This window comes from Tachypleus tridentatus, chromosome 7 (assembly GCF_004210375.1).
Source record: "Tachypleus tridentatus isolate NWPU-2018 chromosome 7, ASM421037v1, whole genome shotgun sequence".
NCBI lineage: Eukaryota > Metazoa > Arthropoda > Merostomata > Xiphosura > Limulidae > Tachypleus > Tachypleus tridentatus.
In genome coordinates, this window is record NC_134831.1 from 106834772 (window position 1) to 106850067 (window position 15296).

At 28.4% G+C, this 15296-nt stretch overlaps 1 protein-coding gene across 3 annotated transcripts in view; it reads right to left on the reverse strand.

Moving 5' to 3' along the window:
* The window catches only part of LOC143256331 (N-acyl-phosphatidylethanolamine-hydrolyzing phospholipase D-like), a 54791-nt gene that overhangs the window by 19572 nt on the left and 19923 nt on the right, over positions 1 to 15296 (reverse strand). For all 3 annotated transcript variants that reach the window (XM_076513417.1, XM_076513416.1, XM_076513418.1), the window contains exons 3-4: positions 12182 to 12483; positions 4486 to 4672 (exon numbers count right to left, since the gene is read on the reverse strand). In XM_076513417.1, coding sequence (XP_076369532.1) covers positions 4486 to 4672; positions 12182 to 12483 — 489 coding nt within the window. The remainder of the gene's footprint in view (positions 1 to 4485; positions 4673 to 12181; positions 12484 to 15296) is intronic.

Consider the following 15296-nt stretch of genomic DNA (forward strand, 5'->3'; position numbering starts at 1 on the left):
TAAATATAACAACGTGTATTGTTCATCCATAATTTTCTATTTAGTTTGAACATAGGAACATTACATAGTTTGTATTGTATGTAAATATAATGTTTGTTGTTCATCCATAATTTTCTATTTAGTTTGAACATAGGAACATTACACAGTTTGTATTGTATGTAAATATAATGTTTGTTGTTCATCCATAATTTTCTATTTAGTTTGAACATAGGAACATTACACAGTTTGTATTGTATGTAAATATAATGTTTGTTGTTCATCCATAATTTTCTATTTAGTTTGAACATAGGAACATTACATAGTTTGTATTGTATGTAAATATAATGTTTGTTGTTCATCCATAATTTTCTATTTAGTTTGAACATAGGAACATTACACAGTTTGTATTGTATGTAAATATAATGTTTGTTGTTAATCCATAATTTTCTATTTAGTTTGAACATAGGAACATTACATAGTTTGTATTGTATATAAATATAACGTGTGTTGTTCATCCATAATTTTCTATTTAGTTTGAACATAGGAACATTACATAGTTTGTATTGTATGTAAATATAACAACAATGTGTTGTTCATTCATAATTTTCTATTTAGTTTGAACATAGGAACATTACATAGTTTGTATTGTATGTAAATATAACAACAATGTGTGTTGTTCATCCATAATTTTCTATTTAGTTTGAACATAGGAACATTACATAGTTTGTATTGTATATAAATATAACGTGTGTTGTTCATCCATAATTTTCTATTTAGTTTGAACATAGGAACATTACATAGTTTGTATTGTATGTAAATATAACAACAATGTGTGTTGTTCATCCATAATTTTCTATTTAGTTTGAACATAGGAACATTACACAGTTTGTATTGTATGTAAATATAATGTTTGTTGTTCATCCATAATTTTCTATTTAGTTTGAACATATGAACATTACATAGTTTGTATTATATATAAATATAATGTTTGTTGTTCATCCATAAATTTTCTACTTAGTTTGAACATAGGAACATTACATAGTTTGTATTGTATGTAAATATAACAACAATGTGTGTTGTTCATCCATAATTTTCTATTTAGTTTGAACATAGGAACATTACATAGTTTGTATTGTATGTAAATATAACAACGTGTATTGTTCATCCATAATTTTCTATTTAGTTTGAACATAGGAACATTACATAGTTTGTATTGTATGTAAATATAATGTTTGTTGTTCATCCATAATTTTCTATTTAGTTTGAACATAGGAACATTACACAGTTTGTATTGTATGTAAATATAATGTTTGTTGTTCATCCATAATTTTCTATTTAGTTTGAACATAGGAACATTACACAGTTTGTATTGTATGTAAATATAATGTTTGTTGTTCATCCATAATTTTCTATTTAGTTTGAACATAGGAACATTACATAGTTTGTATTGTATGTAAATATAATGTTTGTTGTTCATCCATAATTTTCTATTTAGTTTGAACATAGGAACATTACACAGTTTGTATTGTATGTAAATATAATGTTTGTTGTTCATCCATAATTTTCTATTTAGTTTGAACATAGGAACATTACATAGTTTGTATTGTATGTAAATATAATGTTTGTTGTTCATCCATAATTTTCTATTTAGTTTGAACATAGGAACATTACATAGTTTGTATTGTATGTAAATATAACAACAATGTGTGTTGTTCATCCATAATTTTCTATTTAGTTTGAACATATGAACATTACATAGTTTGTATTATATATAAATATAATGTTTGTTGTTCATCCATAAATTTTCTACTTAGTTTGAACATAGGAACATTACATAGTTTGTATTGTATGTAAATATAACAACAATGTGTGTTGTTCATCCATAATTTTCTATTTAGTTTGAACATAGGAACATTACATAGTTTGTATTGTATGTAAATATAACAACGTGTATTGTTCATCCATAATTTTCTATTTAGTTTGAACATAGGAACATTACATAGTTTGTATTGTATGTAAATATAATGTTTGTTGTTCATCCATAATTTTCTATTTAGTTTGAACATAGGAACATTACACAGTTTGTATTGTATGTAAATATAATGTTTGTTGTTCATCCATAATTTTCTATTTAGTTTGAACATAGGAACATTACATAGTTTGTATTGTATATAAATATAACGTGCGTTGTTCATCCATAATTTTCTATTTAGTTTGAACATAGGAACATTACATAGTTTGTATTGTATGTAAATATAATGTTTGTTGTTCATCCATAATTTTCTATTTAGTTTGAACATAGGAACATTACATAGTTTGTATTGTATGTAAATATAACAACAATGTGTGTTGTTCATCCATAATTTTCTATTTCGTTTCATCTCTCCTCTCTCTCCTTTTCTCAATTTGTATTCTCATTTTCTTCACTCTCCTTTCTTCCTTTCGTTGAGTGTGTTTTGCTACATCAATTAGTGCTCTTATTCTCTCTATTTTTAGTCTCTCCTTTTCTTAATTTGTATTCTCACTTTCTTCACTCTCCTTTCTTCCTTTCCTTGTGTGAGTTTTGCTACATCAGTTAGTGCTCTTATTCTCTCTATTTTTAGTCTCTCCTCTCTCTCCTGCTCTTAATTTGTATTCTCATTTTCTTCACTCTCCTTTCTTCCTTTAGTTGTGCAAGTTTTGCTACATCAATTAGTGCTCTTATTCTCTCTAATTTTAGTCTCTCCTCTCTCTCCTGCTCTTAATTTGTATACTCATTTTCTTCACTCTCCTTTCTTCCTTTAGTTGTGTGTGTTTTGCTACATCAATTAGTGCTCTTATTCTCTCTATTTTTAGTCTCTCCTTTTCTTAATTTGTATTCTCACTTTCTTCACTCTCCTTTCTTTCTTTCGTTGTGTGAGTTTTGCTACATCAATTAGTGCTCTTATTCTCTCTATTTTTAGTTTCTCCTCTCTCTCCTGCTCTTAATTTGTATTCTCATTTTCTTCACTCTCTTCCTTTAGTTGTGTGTGTTTTGCTACATTAATTAGTGCTCTTATTCTCTCTATTTTTAGTCTCTCCTCTCTCTCCTGCTCTTAATTTGTATTCTCATTTTCTTCACTCTCCTTTCTTCCTTTGGTTTCATGAGTTTTGCTACATCAGTTAGTGCTCTTATTCTCTAATATAACTTTTAACCTGAGATGAAATCCTCTTTCTATCTATTCAGTAAAATTACCTAAGATGATTGTATAGTTTAATTGTAATCTCTACACTATTTTCATTACTTCTACAGTTGTGGATATATAGGCTTTCTTATTTCTGCTGTTTTTTCCAGCATCAACTATTTCTGTATAATCCTTGCTGTAGCTTTCCAATTGTCAAAATAATGAAGGCTTATTCTTCCTAATATTATATATACATAGTAGTAACAGTATTTAGTAAGTAGGTTGAACAATATGGGACACAGGTTAAGGATTCTTAAACAGCAAGAGTCTGTGGCTTGTTAATGATAAACTAAAAAATAAGCAATATGTATTCCAGCTATTTTCAAAATTATACACACCACATACACATCTTTGAACTTGTTAAACACATGTGCAACAAATTCTTTACACAATAAAACCAGACACATCATAAACACTGTGTATGGTTCACTTCTTGTGAAAGGTCCACTTAGGCCTATTTAATAGCTTTAGAATTTCAGTTAACAAGACGAACTACTTTTCTATGTTTCTATCACATTAGTACACCACGTATAATTCACTTACAATTGTAGCATGAGTTATCATGGTTATTTATTGCTCTTTAAGTAATTGTCTTGTCATTCTACTTCAGGTATCCTCTATTCCTTTAGTCAAAGTGCACTCAGGCTGGTCCAATTGCTTTAGAACTCACTTTAATCAAATAAACTATACTTCTTGTCTCTTCCAAAGCTGTTAGTTTTACTCTAACACACTAATTTTTAGACCTATATTTACTGTTAGGCCTTTCACTCCTATGGCAGTTAATTTTATGCTTAACTTTTCTTTGGCCAAACGTCTACTTCCTCTGACGTTATTTTCTCATCTGCTGTTCCCAATTGTCTCACACTATTTATATATTTATCATTAAACCCTTAAACAGCAGAAATGTTGTAGGTAACAGCATGAACTGATGACAGCTGCTTCTTAAGGAGCTAACCTTCTAGAAATCTCTGTATTCTTGATGTCAATGAATTTCAATAGCCTCAAATTCAATGAATTATAAACCTAGTTTTTAATAATTCCCTGTTTCCATTACCAGGAACCAGACTGCTGCCTTCCTAAATTGTTAGTGGACAATGAAAAACTATTATGATTTACATGTGAATATTTTGTCAGTTTCTTTTGTTGTTGTTTTTTAATCCAACAGACCAAGATAGTTTTCATAGCACATCACTAGTTCATGTACAGAACATTGAAATGCTGATTTAAATTTAAATTAATACATTGTAAATACATCGAAAGTTTCACAATTTTGTTCTTTTCTGAAATAAAAAACAGAACTTACCTTGTTATCATCTGAAACAGTTCGTTTTGACCAATGCTGTGTTGGTGTGAAGACAAACGAAATGTGACTGAAGTCAGGAAGACAATTTTCTTCCCACCAATCTAACTCCACCACATTGTCACAACCCACCTGATTCATCCAAGGAAGTAGTCCCATTGGTACAAACCATCGTAGATCAGACCCAAACCTATTAAAAAGGACAAACACTACATATTTCAAGAGTTTCAAACTAGTACCATTTGCAAACTTTAGATTCTTTTATAACAGTTCAGATACAGTATTACATTAAAGAAAGTTAAAGGGTTGATGGTAAGAATGTATCTTATATCCTCTTATAACAACAGTTCAGATACAGTAAAACATTAAAGAAAGTTAAAGGGCTGATGTTAAGACTGTACATTATATTTTTTCATAACAACAGTTCAGATGCAGTAAAACATTAAAGAAAGTTAAGGGGCTGATGTTAAGACTGTACATTATATATTTTTATAACAACAGTTCAGATACAGTAAAACATTAAAGAAAGTTAAAGGGCTGATGTTAAGACTGTACATTATATTTTTTCATAACAACAGTTCAGATGCAGTAAAACATTAAAGAAAGTTAAAGGGCTGATGTTAAGACTGTACATTATATATTTTTATAACAACAGTTCAGATACAGTAAAACATTAAAGAAAGTTAAAGGGCTGATGTTAAGACTGTACATTATAGTTTTTCACAATAACAGTTCATATGAAGTAAAACATTAAAGAAAGTTAAAGGGCTGATGTTAAGACTGCACATTATATTTTTTCACAACAACAGTTCATATGAAGTAAAACATTAAAGAAAGTTAAAGGGCTGATGTTAAGACTGTACATTATAGTTTTTCACAATAACAGTTCATATGAAGTAAAACATTAAAGAAAGTTAAAGGGCTGATGTTAAGACTGCACATTATAGTTTTTCACAATAACAGTTCATATGAAGTAAAACATTAAAGAAAGTTAAAGGGCTGATGTTAAGACTGTACATTATAGTTTTTCACAATAACAGTTCATATGAAGTAAAACATTAAAGAAAGTTAAAGGGCTGATGTTAAGACTGCACATTATAGTTTTTCACAATAACAGTTCATATGAAGTAAAACATTAAAGAAAGTTAAAGGGCTGATGTTAAGACTGCACATTATATTTTTTCACAACAACAGTTCATATGAAGTAAAACATTAAAGAAAGTTAAAGGGCTGATGTTAAGACTGTACATTATATTTTTTCACAACAACAGTTCATATGAAGTAAAACATTAAAGAAAGTTAAAGGGCTGATGTTAAGACTGTACATTACATTTTTTTATAGCAGCTCAGATATCAACCCTTTAAACACTTCTCTGTGCAAACAACTGTTACATTCAATATTTAATTGAACATTTTTACTATAAATTTCTTTAACTTAACATTATAGTGTATGTTGTGAGTTGCAGCTTTATGTTATCTAAGTTTTATAAATTTCTTTAACTTAACACTATATAGTGTATGTTGTGAGTTGCAGCTTTATGTTATCTAAGTTTTATAAATTTCTTTAACTTAACACTATATAGTGTATGTTGTGAGTTGCAGCTTTATGTTATCTAAGTTTTATAAATTTCTTTAACTTAACACTATATAGTGTATGTTGTGAGTTGCAGCTTTATGTTATCTAAGTTTTATAAATTTCTTTAACTTAACACTATAGTGTATATTGTGAGTTGCAGCTTTATGTTATCTAAGTTTGAATTCCTTTATTTCAAAAGTAGTATTTAAAATAACTAACTTTAACTATAATGTCACGTGACCAACAAGCTATGAAAATTCTCTACTCCAAAATGCTCCATAACCTAACTTGTACACTTTAAATACTTCTAAATGAATGAAATTGAAACAGATGTTTTCAACCCCTGACAGGTGCCACACCTACTTTCAGCAGATGTTTCAGCTTTGTAGCATACATGTAGATGTTACATACACATGTTTATAGGGATTACAAAGAGCTCATTTTACACTTTAATATAGAAAACAGTTGTCCTAAAATTTGTGCAGTTTTCATTGAGAAGTACATGTAATTAACTATAGTACTGTTGACTGTTTGATTAATTGTAGCACTTTTGTTTGTTTCTTACCTAAACAGAGTTTAAATAGTTTTAAAGATCTTATTATATTTTAGTTAATAATGTATTAGTTATGTTTTGAAATGCATAATTAAAAGGTTTAAATAATTTTAAGATACATCACACTTTCTGTCAGTTCTAAAAAAAGTATGAAACTATTAGGTACATGAAGATTTTGCTAAAGGGTTGCACATGTCTGCCAAACATTAATATGACTTCTGGGTACCATTTATTCTTCATTTTGACAAGTAAATGTATCAAATACAATGAAATAATAAAAATTAGGAATTACATACCTTTTAATTTTGTAAAATATCTTTAAAATATTGTTTTGGTTATATTAGATGGGTTAGTGATATGGTAGAGAAAATGAAATACAAACATACTGTTTACAAACTTTTGATATTCACTTAGATGGTTATAAGATGAAGATTATTTATATAACTTAAAATGAAAATCACCTCACACTTGAACTATTTCAACAGTTTGAGTGCAAATAAATACCACAGATAAATAATATTATTAAGAAGACAATTTTCTGATATATTCTGCAGTTCAGTCTCATTATGCTACTCAATGTAATCAATTAAATTCTAACTACAAGTAAGACTGGGCGATTTAAATGATTAACTAATATAATTGATTACTCATGAACATCAGTTACTCTGACCAGTCACATAAACTAAATGATTATTTAAAATGATGAGTAAATTGAATTGGTTTAGTCCAAGTGACCAACCTCAAACATTTTGTACTCATTGTTTTTATGCTATAACTTTTAAATTAGTATGTATATCTTCACAAACTTTTAGATGTATTATCAGTATACATCATAAGGTTTTAGTATAAGAAATATCAGATTTTTTATCAAGTTTTACAATTTATTAAGTAAAGCTTTTCTCTTACCTTTTTCTTTTCAAATGTTGACTATCCCAAATGTAAAGCAAGTTTGATCTCAAGTTTAAATATACTTTTATTCCTCTGTAGATTTTCATATCTTACATGAAAAAACCTTTTAATTATCACCCTCCCCTTTTTATATAGAAAATATAGATGCTATATTTTATCTGTTAATTTTACTATTACATCTCTATATGGGGTGGGGTCTATATGCTTTCTTTTGTTCTACAATGGCTATAAATTATAACATGAAAACAAATACTTAGTTTAAATAGCTCAAATCTTATAACATGAAAACAAATACTTAGTTTAAATAGCTCAAATCTTATAACATGATACATCTATACATATTTATTATTTTTATTTTACTGACATTTTGGCCATGACTGGCCAATATTATAAAAGTTGCAATACAACAGCACATCTGAACTTATGTTATCTTATCATAAGGGTATAAAACTGGCCTTTACGAAGTGACCTATCTTTGCTTAGTGTTAGTGAACTAGTATTTTGTAATGTAATAAGTCACATTTCAGTTACAATACATTGTACATGTATATATATTATTTCTATTTTAAAATACATTCTTAAACTTTCCTTCAAAAATAGAACAGTGAATAAAGAAATATAGTAAAAAAGATTATCTCTACTAGTTATGAACTTGGTACTCATTTGCTGCTTGCCATATGATACTAAGTTTTAACAAATTTCACACGTGAAGGATGTAAAACAATTTTTTTTAATGTTTTATATATATATTAGTGAAAATTAATACATTTTATTGAAGTTAAATAAGCAAAATCATATTGTTCAATCTTTATAAAGTTAAGTGTGATAGTCTTAACTAATGACATATTTTGAAACTACAATTTAGCCTAGTAAGCTGATTACAGTAATTATATTGCTGCAAATGTTATAAAAATGTGATAGAAAAAGACATCTCACATGTCATGCTCTAAATACTTTTCACTCTATTACTTACACAAATTCATTTTGTAAAATAAAAAACATAATTAATCTATTAACATGTACTGAATGTAATATGAAATATGTCTGTGAAACTTCAAACCCATTGCACATATGTATAAATTTACATATATCTAAAGTTAAAACAATTCAATGAATTCTATAGAATTAAAACATTTCAGGGATCACCCTTTTATCTTTGTTAAGATAACTATATCAGAAATTGTTAATGAAGACACCAACAGACTTTGAAAAAATTCTACATCCTTATGGATTAACCAAGATTTCAATGGTTCTACTGCTTTGAATTTGAGTAATGATTATTCTAGTACTAATTTTTTCTTCAAAGGTAACTTTTCACAAAAATAAAAAACTACATGTAACAGAAATAATAAATTATAATTTTTCAGAATTTTGTAGTTTTTTTTATATAATAGTTTTTATACTAGTATTAGTGTATGTAAATTATTTTTCCAAAATAAAAGCATTAATTAATGTAATAAATACATTTAATTTTCAAAATGATCATGCAAAATACTTATTTGTAGATATTACAAAATACCAGTTGAAAGTCAATGATTTATAAAATTTTGAAGAGAAACTGCAATCAAACCTTCATATTTGGTAATTAATTGTAGACATTTTCATATTTATGAAATTATTCATCAATCTATAAAAAATGTTTTTCCTTGTAAAAACTTAAAGTCTACCATCAGTTATAAATATGAAATTCCAATTGTTCCATTATTATATAACTATAAAAGTTTTTAAACTAATCTAAATGTATATGAAGTTAATAATTTACCTTTTGAATGTGAAAATAGTTTATTTATTAATACTTTTCATACATATACTGTTACTGGTAATGATATTATAAAAGATAAAATATTACATAAAATACTCAATAAAATCTCTAAATACAGAATAACAAAAATTGTAATAAAGATAATATTTTAAAATCTATTGAAAACAATACTGATGAATATATTTGAAAACTTAACTATATTACATCTTATCCATCTAGAAGATTTATGGAATAAAAGGTGTATGTACTTAAAAATAAAATAAAAATTATCATATAAAATTAAAGAAATACCATACAGATTTATTATTTCATCAATTAAAAATAAGATTAAAGAACTACAAGAAAGAGAAGTTAAAGTTCCCACTGATAAGGTGAATTGTAATTTTGTTATCATTTGTAAAAGGTTTTATGCAATAATTATGATAAAATAAATCAATAGCACATAAACATTTAAACTTGTTAATCAATCCAAGGATACATTAATTAATAGTTTCATTAAAAGTTATGATAAACTTTATTCTAAACAGAATTTTTATGTAAATTTACCATTTCTTTATGCTATTCCCAAACTACATAAATCTCCAATTAAATTTAGATTTATTTCCAATTCAGTAAAAACAATTATCAAACAACCACCTATATTATTAAATAAATTACTTAATATATTACTTGATAAAATAAAAAATCTACGTATTAACAACAAAAGACACTTTTCAGATAATAAACAATAATCAACCTATTTTAAAACACCTCAAAAAGTATGAACAATTAAATAATATTCAAGCATTTCATTTTACAACTCCATTAAAAGATTTAATCTTTGTTTTAAATTCATTAATAGAACAGTTATGTCATCCTTTTATAGAACTGAAAAAAAGAAAATTTAGCTCCAAACACATAAAAGTTCCAGTAGAATTAGAAGTTGAAAATACCTCAATATATAATAAGAAATACATTATTTAGATCTAAATATTAAAATAATTGATAAGGATCTCAATAAATGTATACTGATAATGCTTTTGTTATAACTGAAGAAATGTTAACATAAGTTATTACTTTCAGAATCTACATTCTGGTATGATTTTTGGAATAAAAATGGTATAAAATAATGAATGCAAGTAGTTACATATAAGCATTTTTTACTTATTAATTCATCATTATTCTTAGCAGTACTATCTGAAAGGTGATAATTTTCTTTGTAGTTGCTGATTAAAACTGAAAGGTTAAACTTCAAAACTGGATTGTTGTAGCAATGAAATAACTTAGAATATTTTTTGGTGTAAGAAACATCAATAAAGTTTTTTCCCCTTTACCCACGGTTTCTTATTAATTAAACATGACTTTCCAGGCTATCATCTAAATTTACACATACACCGCTGGCCAAAATCTTAAGGCCAATGAACATAAAGAAAAAAATATGCATTTTGCACTTTAAGACTCAACCACTTATTTGAGTAGAGCTTTGAAAGATGAAAATAAGAAAAGGGAAAATAAAAAACTTTAACATTTAATAGGAAAAATGTGAACACTATGAAATTAGCCTAAATACTAGCTGGTCAAAAGTTTAAGACCATACCAAAAAGAAGTCCTAAACAGAGTAGGAAATGCCCAACATTTAGTAGGTCTTAGTAGTGAGTTGCATGGCCGTCATTGCGATTAACTGCAAACATTCGCTTTGGCATGGTCAATATAAGCATTTGCAGAAGGCTGGCTGGAATGTTATTCAAAGTGGTGAAGATGGCTTCACAAAGATCATGCATTGTTTAGAACTGATGTCCATTTCTATAGACTTCCCTTGCCATCCACCCCCAAACATTTTCAATGATGTTCAGTTCAAACGAACATGCTGGATGGTCCAAAAGAATCATGTTATTTGTCATGAAAAAGTCCTTTGTCCTGCGAGCATTGTGGATTGCAGCATTGTCCTGCTGAAAGATCCAGTCGTTTCTACACAAGCGAGAACCTTCAGTCATTAAGGATGCTCTCTCCAACATGTCAATGCAGCCAGCTGCTGGTTGATGCCCCTGTATAACCTGAAGCTCCATTCACTGATGTTGAGAAAACCCAAACAAACCGTTTTTGCATATTTATTTCACTGAAGATCCATTGTTCCATGGCAGGAGAAAGTACCCCAGATCATGATGGAACCTCCTCCATCGTGTCATGTAGAAAATGTCTCCAGTGGGATATTCTTATCATGCCAGTAATGTTGTACGCCATCTGGACCATCCAGGTTAAATTTTTTTCTCATCAGAGAACAAAACCTTCTTCCACTTTTCTATCTCCCATGTTTGGTGCTTCTCAGCAAAGTTTAACCGAGCTATTTCGTGGTGTGGAAGGAGATGTGACCTTTAAAGACGTTTACAGTTTTTAAAGCCTTTCTCTTGTGGATGCCGTCTTATTGTTCTTCAGCTGCATTCTGCGTCTGTAAGGGCCTTAATCTGGTTCAAAAATCGACAGGTGTCTTGCTGGACAATTCTTCGAATCCTCCTGCTCAACACCAGCAAAATATTCTTAGGCTGACCTTTTCTTATTTTCATCTTTCGAAGCTCTACTCAAAGAAGTGGTTGAGTTTAACAACACAAAATGCATATTTTTTTATATGTTCATTTGCCTTAAGATTTTGGCCAACAGCGTATTAAACCACAGTATGAATGAAAGTTTTGAAACCAAATATTTTTAAACACTTAGAATGTTATCATAATTTAAATATAATCTACCTTCACAAAGCTGCTCTGTTACAAGAAAGTGAAACATCAATCATTCCAAACAAGTTGTGAAAATAATTCACATTGTTGTTGAACATCAACTTGATTCTGCAAACAAACATCCTCACTTCAAAATAATGATTAATAGTATAATAAATAATATTTTGAGGTAACTTTAGTCTTCAACTCACCTGTTATTTAACTGGGTCACTGAATTCAAGTCCAAATGATCGTAATGAGAGTGACTGATGATCACAGCATGAATGGTTGGTAAGTCACTGACTGAACACGGAGCATCTCGATATCTTTTGGGCCCAACCACCTGACTAGGAGAAGCTCGTTCACTGAACATTGGATCTGTCAGAAGGTGTATTCCTTCAATCTCAACTAAAACTGTAGCATGGCCAATCCAGGTTACGCAGATACCTTCCTTAGGAGATGAGTCAATTTGAGAGAAGTCTGGCATTGTTAAGGGCAATATGAGGTCCAATTCCTGCATAGATGTGACTTAAATCTATTCAGATATTCATGTCAAGACTACAATAAAAATGGAACTGCTCACAGATGTTTATTTCTATTTATACAATGTATACCTTAACCCTTTCTGGATCTTTCATAAAATAACATTCACACAATTCCATTAAGTAAGACAAACTTGACAAACAGTATCTAGTTTTGGCTTCAAAAATGTCATTTCGTTTTGTATTCCTATCATTCTTAAGGTTGTGAAATTTATGAAAACTTTGTTCTAGAACAGTTGAAACAACAAAATACTTCCTTTCATTTTAGAATTTCAACTGTTTATGTTTATCAAAAAATGTTATTTTATATAACCAGTAGTTTTAAATTAATTCATACTCATTAAAAAATGTTATTTTATATAACCAGTAGTTTTAAATTAATTCCTACTCATTAAAAAATGTTATTTTATATAACCAGTAGTTTTAAATTAATTCATACTCATTAAAAAATGTTATTTTATACAACCAGTAGTTTTAAATTAATTCATACTCATTAAAAAATGTTATTTTATATAACCAGTAGTTTTAAATTAATTCATACTCATTAACATATTTCTTTTAATATATTTTATTTTTCCAATTAGTTGCTAATTCTGACTATAAACAATAAAACAGAGGGTAAAAATGTGTGAAGATTTATCAGTGACTTGTGACCTCACCTTTTAAAGTAGCAAAATCAGTACCTCTGTCAGGCTAGGTAACAATAAGTTTATTACAGTATTCTTTGTCAAGATCAATATCTTATTAATAAATACAACAGAAATAAACAGAAGGACAATGAAGCATACTGATAAAAACAATGTTTTAATTTACATTAAACTAAATGGAAACACAAAGTAAATACACACTGAAAGAAGCAATGTAATGTCTAGATGGAAGTTCAGTTTTCCCTCATGATTAATAACACTGGGCAATAACACAAAAATGTTTTTCTCCTACTAAAAAAAAAGTGCAAATGTTTTGGAGTAATTTGACTATGTCAGTATCAAAAATCTTGAAAATTACTGATTACTTCTAGCTTTTGAGTTATGAAATACCCATTCCAAATACTCTTGTATACTGTGAAAATAATTTGTTGGATATACAAGACTGTGTCAAGTCATTTATTTGGTGGTCTTATATTTAATGATTATTTAGTTTTTATAACAAGTGGGTTTAGGTCCACTATATTCAATATGATAGTTGTGAGAGGTTTTGTTCTGTAACTTGCTAAGAGTCGCATGTTGTGTGTAAGTTCAACTGTTGTAATATTACACCACATTACTCAAACCTTCTATATTTTTCTCATTGCCTTAAGTGAGTATTGTTTGTAGAAATTTCTATGCTTCAAGTGGGTGATTTATGCACACATGTATATACAGGAGATGAAATGAGTGCAAGTTAAGTGAAATGAATAAAACTTAAGCTAGTGAAAGTTAACACTGCATGATTATCAGTTTGGCTGTAATGGACAATATTTATGCACACATGTATATACAGGAGATCAAATGAGTGCAAGTTAAGTGAAATGAATAAAACTTAAGCTGGTGAAAGTTAACACTGCATGATTATCAGTTTGGCTGTAATGGACAATATTTATGCACACATGTATATACAGGAGATCAAATGAGTGCAAGTTAAGTGAAATGAATAAAACTTAAGCTAGTGAAAGTTAACACTGCATGATTATCAGTTTGGCTGTAATGGACAATATTTTAAAGCGAGTTTCACAGTTTAAACAGAGGTAAGAATAATAATTTGTTTTGTCAAGGAATGTTATAATGTAATAGAACCTGTCTGTATGGACAGGTATGAAAATAAGATAACTGTTTAAAATTCTGGATATAACAGTGGCAACCCACATGTTAACACAGGAGAATTTATTACAGATTGTAAAGTAAGAAACAGAGTAAAGAATAATAATTTGTCTTGTCAATTCTAAAGTAATTGAATGATCGCATGTGAGCTTTGAAGAAAGAGACAATTATTTATTAAAACTCTAGATTCAATTGTGGTAAAAATAGTGCAAATAATTTGTGTACACAAGTTTGACTTCTTTTGAATATATTAGTTTAAAATAAGTGGATTATGTGTTGTATAATTATCATTGACATTTATCACCAATAAATCACAGACACCTACTGTAAAAAACCCCAATCCACACAGTTAAAACCCTTACAACATTTTCTTTAACAACTTTATCTATTGACTGAAACTTGCATTTAAGAACATTGAAAAACAATAGCATAATAACAATACCAATATAAAAAACAATAAGTATATAAAGATTATATACTGAAAATACATCCAGGCTACATTCAAAACTTCTATCATGGTATTACTTTTATTTTTTTTGTTTCAAAATATCTGCACATTCTCTGTATGTTCATCTTTTCACTCTGTATGACCTAACAGTAATCCCTCACCATCCTTGATAATGCTATTCTGTAATAATAATATCTTGGTGGAAGTGTTCACCATGCTCATCTCTCACTGCACCTAGATAATGGAAAGAAGTTTAAAGTGTAATATAATAAGTGCCTCTTTAATGACATCATAGACCCCATGTTGTTCTCAAGCACATCATCAGAAATGTCTGTCAACGGGTTTAACTATCTAGGCAGCAAGTTCTTTCTGACTGAGTACTGTTTCCAAATCATTATCCATTAGCACATTCCCAATCTGTGGCCCAACAAAGACACCTTTTATTTTTGTTTTAGTGACTTTTGGAAATTTGCCAGACAGATATCTGAAACTATTACCATCTTAGTTCATTCCTTTTACAAAATTCTTTGTGAGTCCCAGT